This window comes from Erithacus rubecula, assembly GCF_903797595.1.
Source record: "Erithacus rubecula genome assembly, chromosome: 1".
Taxonomy (NCBI): Eukaryota; Metazoa; Chordata; class Aves; order Passeriformes; family Muscicapidae; genus Erithacus; species Erithacus rubecula.
Window position 1 is genome coordinate 68304137 of NC_136658.1, and position 13095 is coordinate 68317231.

A 13095-nucleotide genomic window follows, 5' to 3' on the forward strand; every position below is an offset into this window, starting at 1 on the left:
TCCCCCTCAAGCCCCTTCACTATCCTCATTGCCCTCTTTTGGACACTCTCAAACAGTTAAATGTCTTGTTTATATTGTGGCACCCAAAACTGCCCCCAGCACTCGAGGTGCTCCAGCTCAGAGCAGAGCATAACAATCCCGTCCCTTGTCCAGCTGTGATGCTGTGTCCAAAGCAACCCAGGACAGGGCTGGCCCTCCTGGCTGCCAGGTCACTCATGTTCAATTTGCCATCGACCAGGACCCTCAGGTCCCTTTCCATGGGGCTCCTTTCCAACCTCTCATTCCTTAGTCTGTACATACATCCAGGGTTGTCCCATCCCAATTGCAGAATCTGGCACTTGCCCTTGTTGAACCTCATATGGGTGGTGACTGCCCATCTCTAATTTATAAAGGTCTCTCTTCAGGGCCCTCTGCCTTCCAGGGAATCAAGAGTTCCTCCCAATTTAGTATCATTAGCAAGCTTACTTAGCCCTTACTGAAGATGATGAAGAGCACAAGGCTGAGGATGGTGCCCTGTGGAACCCCACTAGTGAGAGGTCACCCCATTCACTGTAACCCTGTGTACCCAAAACAAGCCAGGTGCTCACCTATCGCATGATGTGCTTATGTGGATATCCTTTTTGTCCAGAAGGATATCTGAGAGACAGTATCAAAAACTTTACTGAAATTCAGGAAGATTACATCAAGTGGCCTCCCTTGGGTAAACCAGGTGGGTTACCTTGCTGTAAAAGAAAATCAGGTTTGAAAAGCAGGCTCTCACACAAAGCCCTGCTGGCTGCGACCAGTGACTGCACTGCTCTTCAGGTGTTTTTTTCAATAGGTACTATTTAGTCCTTTTTGAAAGCAGCCAGCATTTCTAAAATGCAGTTAGTCTCATAAATATAGGCACCTAAAACTGGTCATAAATAATTTCTTGAAGTGATTTTTTTTTTCTGGTTTGGTTTTATTTTTTTTTCTGTTTTTGTTGTTGTTTTTTAAACTTTCTCTTTAATCAACAAGAAAGGAAGCCTTAACTGACTGGACTAGGATTTTGTATTCAGAAATAACATTAAAGGAAATCTACGTTAAAGATGGAAAAGAGCTAGAGTTTGATCCAAATCTACACCACAGACTACTGTGATAAGAAAGGGATTTAGAAAAAAGAAGACAGACTCACAGCCATTTAACAAATTTCAGAAGTGTAATGAGGTACCAAGGTGGGGGTGGAAATACCCATTCAAAATAAGGAAAAAGATACATAGATGGTTTTCCTCAGTTTAATATCAGTTGATGTTATAAACTGCTAAACCCAAACATCTTCACATTATTACACTTGATGCACCATAAAACAGGTTTATGTTACAGCATAAGGTTCAATATTACAAAAGTTGCAGACCTCCACATAGAAGTCTTAATTTTTCATTCCTATTCACATCTAAAACAAATATTCTTAACTGTGTACAAATGGGAGTATTTCCTTTCATCTTCTAGAGCCGCTTTACAACCACCAAACAGCAACACCAACACTGGTAGCGAGAAATCAACTCAAAATCAAGGAAGTGCTACTGCAGCCATCTCCTCAAGTCACACACACTTCTTGCTGGAGAGCTGGCTGTGGAATTTTGCTGTCCTCTGTCTTTTCCTGCCCAGGAACTTGGCACACAGTCTTTCGTTTGAATAACCGTAGACTCAACCGTAACAAGTCACTGTCCATTGCTGCAGAATTTGTGTAAGTTTGTTTTGTTGCACCCTGTTGAAATTGGAAATGGAATTTTAAAAAGGAAGAACTGAAAACGATGTCTTTTAACATGCAAGGTGGGAAATTAACCTCAAGTACTTTCAGTAATTAGAGCTTTAATCATACTAATCATACCACTAAAAAAGACTTGGAGAATGATTTTTCTACTAGCATACAAAATTATAAAACCTACTGCAGAAGTTTTAGTTTTAACTTGGATTCTTACAATTCTTATAAAAGCACATGGAATCCTAAGCAGGAAAGTTATTTAACAGTTACCTTTGAAATAATATTTTACCTAATTATTTTTATTATGCATTGTCTAAATATAGAAAATGTATCTCCAGAATTTAAACCCCAAAATTGTAAGAAACAGGACCTAGCTCTGGTCTCAAAAATAAACACCCTACAACCTCTCTCAATAAAAGTCAGTTTGTTATTTGTAAAGGACCAGATCTGCCTCAGAAAAACAAACACAAAAATTATCTCCCAAGACAAAAGCTCTGCTTAGGGGCCTCTGTGTTTGCAGACTTTGACCCAGCACTGTAAGCAGACCACTTGCCTTTTCATTCTTCATGAGCTGCTTTCGGATTGCAGAATCCCTGCGGAAGCACAGCGCTTTGCAGCAAGGACCCAGATTGCTGAGAAGACCTGCTCTCTCCTCTTTCCGCCGAAGTGCTGCCATGTTCAGTGCTCCCAGCTCGTGCTCAAAAAGGTTTTCTGCATCTAGAAAGAATTGAGATTTGCAGAGATCAATATATACACTGCATTTTGGAACAGCAACATACAGTCATATGAATTTTCTTAACATTTTACTATTTGTATTTCTGCCTTCTAAACGTTATCTAGGTTTGGGGGGAAAAAAAGAGTATTTGAGTTTATAAAATAACATGAATAAATCCTTCACCATTCAATGAGAAGGATGGATACCCTTGCATTTAGTTTCAGCACTGGAAAGCAACATTGAGACAGCAATCACTGGGAAGCCTAAAAATCAAGTGACAGCTTTGGACAGAAGACAGGGTATGATTTATGGTCAGACGTGTGATGAACAAAAGGTGTTTGTTTACCACTTGCATTAATCATAAAGTAGCCCAAGTTTCACTTTGTTGCAAGAGATCAGGTAACCATGGTATGGTATGGCTATGCAGAAGTGAAATGCAGCTATGCAGAATAACTTTTTCATTTGTAGTGGATGAACCTGGAGAACAAGACAGCAGTTGCCAATGGACTACCCCTGCCTACTGGCTCACCTAAGAGATTTAACAGAATTCAAGGTGACAGGACCAGTCCTTCAATACATTTACCAGAAGAAACAGTAAGCAGAAAGAACACTTTTAGAAAAGATGGATTCTGAGGTGAATCTTGTTCTGCAACAAGTCTGTTTCTATGAAATACAAAGGCAAAAAGAGCACAGAGGGCTGGACCAGAACTCACTGATTTATAGCCCTCTTGCAATAAATAGAAAGATTATCCTGCAATAGAAAAAAAGCTGGAAAGAGATATGGCTGAGTTCAATCCAGCCACCTCTACATAGCAAAGCTAGGTGCTCAGCAGAGAATTTAACATCTCATTCAAGATGTGAAGAACCTTGGGGAAAACACAGCATTTGAAAGCAATGACTGCTCCAGAAGTTTGGCAGTATGAACACAGAAGAGGACAAAGATGCATTTTTTAAGCCACTCAGAACTTGGATGAAATTCAGTAGTTTTTAAACAATATGAAAAGACACAAGAAATTTACATGAAATGAAGGGCAGGTTAAAGAGAACTGCACTAAAGTCAAAGACAACCTCAATGGATAATCAAAAAATGGAAATAAGTGACAAGACACAAAAAGGCCACTTCAAAGGTAACATGGACAGCTTGCAGAGTTTTCTCAGGTGCCAGATGCTTGCTGAGCATATCTGGCAAGTAAGCAAGTTCCTCCTTAGAGGAACAATTGCATATAATAGAGGGCAAGTCAGCTAAAAATCTTAATACCATCACATACTACAGATTTTAGAAAGAAAAAATAATTTAAAAGAGCACACCCTGAAACAAGGTATCATTTCCCTCCTTTCTACATTTAATAGCATACCAGAAATATTTCTATTTGTTCCTCAGCAAGAACAAAGACTCGAACACCAACATCAAGACTAAGATAGAGAGACAAATTATACCACCATGAAGTCCAGAGTGAAAATGCTACTTTTTCACTATTACACACACTAAGCACATCTATCTCAGATTCATTCAGTTTTCATATTTGCATCTGTGCCTTTCTTTAGAATATATGTGCTGTGGCACAAATACAGAGAACATTCACCTGCCAGATTGCAGAGGAAGTGCATACACTTGAAAGCCTACTGGCAGTGTAGGAACTGCTGTGTGAGACAATTGTTAACACACACCAAAGGAAAATCAAGAGAGGAACTTCAAATCCCCTGTCACCTTTAGAGCAAGGTTCTGCTGAATCCAAGTTTACTTAAACTGTCCAGAGGCAGTGCTGGAGAGCCTCCTATTATCACTAAGACTTTATTTCTAGGGAAGCATGCAAGGAGTGCTGAGCTTATTTCAGGTATCATTTTACACAGCCAGGTGGAATGATCCTGCAGTGCAGTTACTGTTGCAAGGAATCCCTGGTAAGAATTGCTGAAGTATACAGCAAAATTAAAGCTTGCAGGGGGAGAGACACAGTTCACACCTTGACTGTATCAGTTTGTACTCGGGAATACTCAATATTTTATGTGACTCAAAAAAAAAAAAGTAAGAGCAGTAGTAACAGCTCACAATTCATACAGTTATACAATTGAAATGGCTCAAGCAAACAGAGACACTGATGGAGATTAGCACAACTAAAAGTAGTTCTGGAATATTTTTCTCCCCCACTTATCTGAGACTGTGAGGTTAACAAGACAGCTGCATAAAGAATAATGTAAAGTGAAATGTATTGTTTGAAATTAAGAACTAGAATTTACAGAGTAAAACAAAATGAGCTCCACAGATGCTATTATTCATAAGCCATAATTTTCTAACATTTGCATCCTGCAAAAATTTTGATAGATGTCTTAGAGAAAGCAAATGTTTCATAGTCCCAAAAGAATCATTCTACCACACAAGTTGTTACATGCAGTTCCACTGGATCCTGGGATGTGAAAGAGAAAAATTAGCATTCTTTCTCATGGAAAACCCTGCTAACACTCAGAACTGTAGTAAACAGCACAAGTACCAATGATGCCATTTATCATGCATGTCTTATGACATTTACTTTCTCCAAATTCCAAGACTGTAAATTATTGTATTTCCCACTTTTAATAGAGGTATAATATATATATTTCACTTAGTGCCTTCATTCTGATCCAAAACCCCTATCTATGAATTCTAGAAAGGATCCTTAGAATGAAAGTAAGAAATCTTATTTCTTTCTTGAAATACTACTTCTAGTTCACTGGAAAAGATGACTGGCTCTCTAAGAAACTGCTAATACATTTTAGGCTAGGAAAGCATGAATGGTTTCATCAAAAGAATATTCCACTAAGATAAAAGCAATTTCGTTTTGTTTATTAGTCTAGACCTCCTCACCATTGCTGGAATCAAAACACTAATCTGACTAACATGCTGCTGTATCACACTTTGTAACTTTCACACAATACTCTTTATACACTTCCTGTGGTCTTTGAAACATAAAACAATGAACTAATGCACATTTCTTAAGGACTTTTTTACTACACACAAAACATAGTTTAATCCTTGCACAAGTTACCTTTAGGTTTCTCTAACACTCTCTGGCATGTCTCTTTTATTTTGGTGAAGAGCTCTGGTCCTGCCAATCGCTTGGAAATGCCAACTCTCAACATAACAGCACCTGGTGTGAATTTTAAGAGTGCAGCCCCAGGCTCACGTGGTTCTTTTGGCTGCTTTGGCATAAGACTGGACCAGTCCACATCTATAACATCCACTGGATCTGCAAAAACATTGACAGAGAATGAGTTCTCACATCAGCACCCTCACACATCACATTACCATCACATCACACGGCTGTCTCCTGAAAGCAATATATATATATTAGACGAACATTGCTCTGCAATCCTCTTGGACCCTTCATGTAAGAATGTCAAAACTCACTTGGCTGGGTGGAAAACAGGAGAAATACAAAAATAAATAGAAATAAAAAGCTATATGGATTCTAAAAAAACAACCCATACTTAATATTCTGCTTTATTTTTATTGCAATCCCTTTGTGAAAGGTCCTGCTTAGCCAGGAGGTTTGGACATATTACTTACGCATTCAGAAAAGTCACAGTACAACTGAACATGCTAAGAGGGATTCAAATTAAATGCTCAGAAAGCCAGTTCACTAAGTTCAGATTACCCAACTGAACTTAGGACAATTAGGCAATTCCATTCTTCTCAATGCACTTGGAAAGCATTCAAGCACAGACAGAATCTGTCACAGACTGCACTCCTAATTCAGAAATACTGTTAACATCACAACAGCAATACAGCTGTAATCTAGATCTGATTTATATTCAAATAATCACAAAGGGGGGTTGATATACTTTTACCAGGCATCTTCTCATCCTCTTGTTGATCCTCACGCTTTTCAGCATCTCCTGCCAGAATCTCATCCAGTTCATCATCACTGATTGGCTCGTATTCTCCAGCACCAGACCCCAGTGACTGCACATCATTAGTCTTTGCTTCATCCTCTCCTCCTACAGAGACAGATACATACTGTAGCTTTAAAGCAATCATGTTTGTTTTCTAAACACGCTCTATACTGCCTAAAGACAAAATGGTTTAGCAAACCAAACTGTTAGCTTTTAAAAACAAGTATATTCAACATAAAAACTGGTATTAACCCAGAGAAACAGTGAAGTTATTCCACCTATACACAATGTGGCAGTTAGAATTTTACATACACTGGTCAATATTTTGGTGCAGTATTAGTCAAACTGCTCAGAGAAGGACATTTTCACAATATACACATTGATTATCTCATATCTGGCAGTTTATAATAATATATATAGTAATAATGCAATTTATAATAATAAATAGTTCATAAAAATCTAAGTTAGCGCCACAGAGTCTTTCAGATGCTTTAGCACATTAATCTAAAATCTGGATTCAGTCCAAAAGTCCTAAAAGAAGTAACAAAACTCCAAAATAGGAAAAGCTAACAGGTATCCTGAATGAAACAATTATGTACAGAATTCTAGACTCCCTGAAGCAGTCACAAGAAGAGCATTTAGAAAACCACACCAAGCTTCCCTAGTTGTTACCTCCGATCCACCCACATACTATCTGCATACACAAATCCATGTGCTGTATGTGTAAACATATTCCTTAGGACACAAGACAATCAAACACTGAATTTTGCAGCTCACAAAAGGGACAGCCTCTCACTTCCAAGACTGAAAGATTTGACTCAAGCATTTAAAAATTCCACTGCTCTAAACTCAGCCTTTTTTACGGCTCTCCACCATGAGTACTAGTAATGAGTTGTGTCACACAAAATGGAGAGAATTTACAGGGATCCTCCTCTGTGGATGACTACTCTGACGCATTCCAGCTCCTTCAGCAAGAGTGAAACTACTTCCATTTTAAGTTTCCCCCCTCTTCTTTTGGGTTTTTCTTTTGGCTTGCCTTTGTGGGGGAAGAAAAAGTAAACACCCTAAAGTAATCTAAAAATCAGCAAGGAAAAAGCAAGCAAAAGACAAGCCAGTAGAGCATTAACAAACTACTCAGACTATCTGGCAATGTTTTGGAGGAAGCATATAGCATCTTAGGCATCATTAAAGCCCACTCCTAAAGCAAACACATTACATTCAAAACATTAAGATAATTTAATAATATCCTGATATATTATGTTAAGACAATAAACAACAGTAATTTACCCAAGTAAATACCAGATACCACCCTAACATCATCACGTCTGGAAATTGTACTTAGTTTTCTAACACGTTTTTCCTTTTTAGAAAGGAGAATAGAGTGATCTGTACTAGATTTCATTTTGTGTCTTCCAACCTTAAATATTCACTGCCTGTAAGATCCATCTGCTGTATCCACAATGATGTACCAGATACATTAGTTCACCAGTACTCCGTGCCTGGACCCATTAAAATTTACTGTACTAAGAAATTTAAAATAATACAATTCCTAGTTCTCAATATATAATTTTTAAAAATTGCTTTATATTTTGAATTTAAAGTAAAAGTTTGATAATTTCTAGACTATCTTTTACCACTCTTATGTGGAAGTGTACTTTTATATTAATTCTGCTTTAAAAACTCAACACACTCATCAGCTGAATGGAGCAATGTAAAGAGGAGGTTACAAGCTAATGAAAGACAATGAAGTATACTAAACCTTAGAAAATCATAACCATGCTATATAGAATAATGCTTTAATATTCAATATCTAATATTTTACAAAATAGATTTTCCTAAAAAAATTCAGAAATCCTAAATATACCTTAACTCCCTACAGATGATAACCAGCAGAGAATTTATAACACAACCTCTGAAAAACAGACAAAAAAATACACATTAAAAACAAGTACGCTGAAATTCTAGACCTAAGAACACAATTAACATGCACAGTCTATATGGTTATAGGTGCCCTGACAGAAACAGGGAATGCACCCAAGAATGGCCTTTCATTATCTCTTTTCTCAAGTTACCACATGGTACTCTGAGATTTATCACACCATGCTTTTCCTATAGTTTAAAAATAGTTCATTCTGTCTACTGGAGCAAAAACAGACTTTTCCAGGTTCACTTCAAATACTATCTTTGTCAAGTGCTTCCACTTCACAGATAATCTCCTTAAATGAAACTTTCCCAATAGGATCTCTCAACTCTAAAAATCACTTTGTGAGTAGTCAGGTAGGAGATGTAAGTACTAAATATTCCTCACCACTCTCTTGAGACAGCATTTGATTTAGCTGCCCAAATTAACAATGAACACTACAGGTAATTCTTACTAAGAATGGCAAACACAGTGAGCATAACCATAACACACACCAGTTACTCTGGACTTAGACTCTTGTTCCTTTTATGTTGTTCATATAAAAGCACTTATCAATTCTACATTCTTGCAAAGATCAAGCTTCCAATCCATGTGACAAACTGTTAGGAGTTTGTCAGTGTTTGCCACTTACTGACTTTATCAACTCTAAGCACGCTTCCCCCATTAGGAGGGCACCATTAGGGCCAGAAAAATGAAGCTGGATTTTCAGCTGATACTACTGAGATCACCTCAGATAAGGTCATATCAGGAAAGACCCATAAGATTACCTCAGGAAAGCTATTTTTGGACTACTGTGCCAAGCCACACATATGTTACACCTACTAATCAGACAAACAGTTCTATGATAATTGGTCTCTGGCAGAAAAAAATCCCAAGAGACAGTTCCAAGTCTACACTCTTTTTTTTTTTTTTTTTTTTTCACTCATTACCTGTCACTCCCAAAATAAGAAATAGATCTTACAATGATATATAACAAGGCAATCTTTTAGTAACTGCCTATTCAGAAACACTGCATTTTGGTGAAATTATCTCAGATTAATTATGTTTCTTTGCCTCAAGACTTCTCTACAAATTAAGAAACAGCACTAACACAATTAACAATAAGGAAGATGCTCATCTGATTTCTCTCACTGTCTGTTTCCACAGCAGAGAAGCTGAAGCCAATAAACCTTTCAGTAAAAATTTACTCCAATACAGCTCAGTTCAGCATTATGCTACAAGAGAAAGAATAAAATACTTTCAGTCCAGGTTGTTTCCCAGAATAGCTCACCTTCTAAACTGTCTACCTTTTCGGCCTCATTTCCATCTTCAAAGCCTTGTAAAGGTCCTAAATCTTTGTCTGTTTTTTCCTTCTCTGATGCGGCTGAGTCCCGGCAAACACCATCCGAGTCCTTTTCGTGATCTCTGTCCAGTTTTGTTTCACTGTGCTTTGCTGATTCCTTTTGAGAGATGTCAAGAGCTCTCTCTCTGTCCCTCTCTCTCTCAGCAGTATCAGGCAGCTGTCGGTCTCTCTCTCTCTCCAGCTCCCGTCGTTTCTCCCGTTCCCTCTCCCGCTCCCGGAGTCTCTCCCGCTCCCGGCTCCTGGGCCAGTCCTTGTCCACATCTCGGTCCCAGTCTCTCTGCCTCCCCTCTCTCCTGTCTCTCTCTCGTTCTCGATCGTGTTCATGTCGATCTCTCTCCTGAAGCCTTTCCCTGCTGTCGAAGGACCCGGATCTGGAATGAACCTGACGATCGGACTCAGGGGAACTTCTTCTAGAACTGTGGCTTCTTGAATCTTGACGATCTGGATAGAAGATTACATATACGAGCATAATTATGACACATATGTAATACCATTTTATTAGACCAAGGCACTTTAAACATTCAGATATGAAAATATACTTCTCAAAAGCATCATCTTCAAATTAATAATGCTTTCAGATTACCTTAGAAAATCTAACCTTATTAAAAACACAAGGCAACTTTTCCCAGAAAAAGAATTTTAGTGGCTCCTTTCTACTATGAGAGAAACCAATTGAAGGTATACAAGCTTAACTCAGAAATTTAGGCATGGGGATAAAGAAAAAGTAAAAAGAATCACCACAAAATTCAAAATTTTTATAATGTGTCTTTTAAAAGCTAGGAATGCCTTAGCTAACAAATGATGAATTAAAAAAAATAATTTCAGGCATGTCACAACGAGGAGAACAGAGTCAAAATCCTCTTGGAAGAAGGTATTTTTGTATTGATGCTGTTTCAGTTTTAAAATATTTTGCCTATGAGTTTTTCCACATTAAAAAAATGTGACTATTCTGGTTTGCAATGATGATGATTTCCATGTGCATTAAAAGCACGCCCAACAGGACCATAAAAAATTTACCTTATTTTGCATAATTTCAGGAATTTCCATAGCAAAATTAACACTAATAATGAATTTAAGAACATTATTTAGATGATAAAAACTACCTCAATGTTCTGTTAGCTCAAGCATTTTCTCTATGAGGTTCTTCTGTCCTTCAAATTACTTTATTCCCCAGACAGCATGAACCAAATCCAACTGAATGATTTGTTGTAAGCAAAATGGAAATCTCACCCACTGGAAATCAGGTTTTCAAATATGTTAACACTTGCACGAATCTTAATTCATTCTAGTTTTACAATGAAAGGCAGAGAGCACCTCCCTCTCCTGCCACACTAATTAGAGCCATGAAGAACAATTTTGGACTTGTACACAGAATGATAGGTCAGTCACACTAAAATAGATCTTATTACCTGAAGAAGTGCTGCGACTGGGTTCCCCTCGTTTCAACTGATCAATTCGGGACTTCCTTTCAGTAATTTCCAAGCTTTTCTTCTCCCTGTCCCTGTCCCTATCCCTATCCCTGTCCCTAGAGCTGCTGTGCAGGATCCTCTTCCGCCCAGTCTGATCATCTCCACTGCGATGTGCTGAGTCATTGGAGGGGGATCTAAGCCTGCTGGAGGCATGGCTCCGGTTGCTACCGAGGCTGCTGCTGCGCTTCTGGTCCACAGGCTTACGGTGTGGTCCATCCTCTATAGTAACATGAGGGGCTTCCACCTTTTCTGCCCTCGTCCTGTGACTTTTTCTATGGGAATCCTCAGTGGCTCTTTCTGGAACAACAATGTCACCACGCTCAGGAACATCTTCATCTGACCAGTCACTAAACGTTGTATCTTCTCTTTTTGCGGGGACTTCTGCCACTGCTTTCTCAGGTGGTGCTTCAACCAATTCTTCTTTAGTTACAGGAGGGGTTCTTGGGCCTTTTTTCTTCTTATGATGTGGAACAATTTCTTCGTCAGAAACGTCAGAATCGCCCTTGGACCTCTTCCGCTTTTTCTCCACATTTTTCCTTTTCTGACCTTTCTTAGGGGAAAAGACCTGGCTTTCCTCAGTTGCTGGTTCATTAGTGTACCTTTCCACCCCAGTGTCATCATCCTTCTTCTTCTTCGTGGCCTTTTTCTGTATCTTAGATTTCTTTTTGTTGTCATCATGCATTCTATCAGAAGCATCTCTTTCTTCAGAAGGACGGTGTCCAAGATTTTCCTGAACTCTGGACCGGGAACTTTCTGAAGCCTCTGGTTGCTCTCTTTGCTTATCTGCTGAAGAAACCCTCTCTTTGAACTCTGGCTCTTCATAGCGCCGGGAGCTTTCCTTCCTGTCCGATTTTCGCTCTTCTTCCTTCCAGCGGCTCTGCCGCTCCTCCGTGACGTGAGAGGGGCTCAGTGACCGGGATTCCTGCGGCCGCACAACCTGGCTCAGGAGTCTGTGCTTTTCATCTGCAAAATGCAAAAAATAATTGTGTCTTTATTGTGTAGGAAGGGGAATGTGCGTGCATGCGCTGTCTTCTGCATGCTGAAAAAAGTGTCCACTGAAACACAGAACCCATTACTTCAGTTAGATTTCTTATGTTTTTCTGTTGCTGAAATAGCAAAAGACAATTTCCAGTCTAGTAAACATGCATCTTAAACAGGAGATGTGGAAGTCACCAGCACTTGGCAGATATAATACATAGTGATAAAACAAAGACAAACAAGAAATAAAGATGAAGAAAAACAGTAGTGCTCATAAAAATATGAAGAACACTTACAAAACTTTCCCCATGCTTTTTCTATTTAAAATTGCAAGTTATTTTCCATAGACAGGATAATTTGAGTCCAGCTGCAGAGAGAGCCCACTCCCACTCACTTTTGTCATCTCCACTGTTGTAAGCATCACTGTCAGGAGAATGATCACGGCGGCGTTTGGGTGACTGACGGGGACTTGGACTGCTTTCATTTCTGTGACGCTTCCTGCAAAAGGAACATGCACCATCGAATTTCTTCAGGATGCTTTGAGTTTATCATCAATACAATCCCTGAAGTCTAAGTCCTCATATAGAAGACATTTAAAGATGTCATGAAGTTCTGCAGTTTCCTAAGCTGCCATTCCAAGTAACAGCTATGCACTTAATGGAAGCACATACGCACTGGGATATTTTTCATGCCTTCACTGGTAGCCTTCTGGTGTTGGAAATTTGGTAGTGCAAAGGGTAATGCATGTTCCATAGAAATTTAATTTAAAAAGTCACAAACCCTGATCTAGATAGCTGCTATTTGAATTTCAGACTTCATAACGTACCACAGTTTTCTATTATGTTTCCATTAATGACTGGATTATTAAAGGCAAGACAATGCAAGCATACATAAAAGGGAAAATTACATCCTCTGACTCAACTCAGCTTATGAGTAGTTCCATGATTCAACACTAACAAAACACTGGAATAACTTCACCACCATAGACAAAATTTGGGAGCTACCAGCATGTACCACACAGATGCAGGGGAGACAGCCCCACACCAAGCCTATGTATAAACAGGATGTCTTCTTCCT

The 13095-nt window shown here is 38.8% G+C and overlaps 1 protein-coding gene across 1 annotated transcript in view; it reads right to left on the reverse strand.

The window, feature by feature from the left end:
- Positions 1 to 1240: 1240 nt before the first annotated feature.
- The window catches only part of ZC3H13 (zinc finger CCCH-type containing 13), a gene marked incomplete at its 5' end in the record, with an annotated part of 46328 nt that continues 34473 nt past the window's right edge, over positions 1241 to 13095 (reverse strand). Inside the window, 7 exons of the mRNA XM_079297960.1 lie at positions 1241 to 1729; positions 2280 to 2443; positions 5462 to 5662; positions 6258 to 6413; positions 9500 to 10012; positions 10981 to 12003; positions 12413 to 12516. Coding sequence (XP_079154086.1) covers positions 1559 to 1729; positions 2280 to 2443; positions 5462 to 5662; positions 6258 to 6413; positions 9500 to 10012; positions 10981 to 12003; positions 12413 to 12516 — 2332 coding nt within the window. The 3' untranslated portion in view covers positions 1241 to 1558. The remainder of the gene's footprint in view (positions 1730 to 2279; positions 2444 to 5461; positions 5663 to 6257; positions 6414 to 9499; positions 10013 to 10980; positions 12004 to 12412; positions 12517 to 13095) is intronic.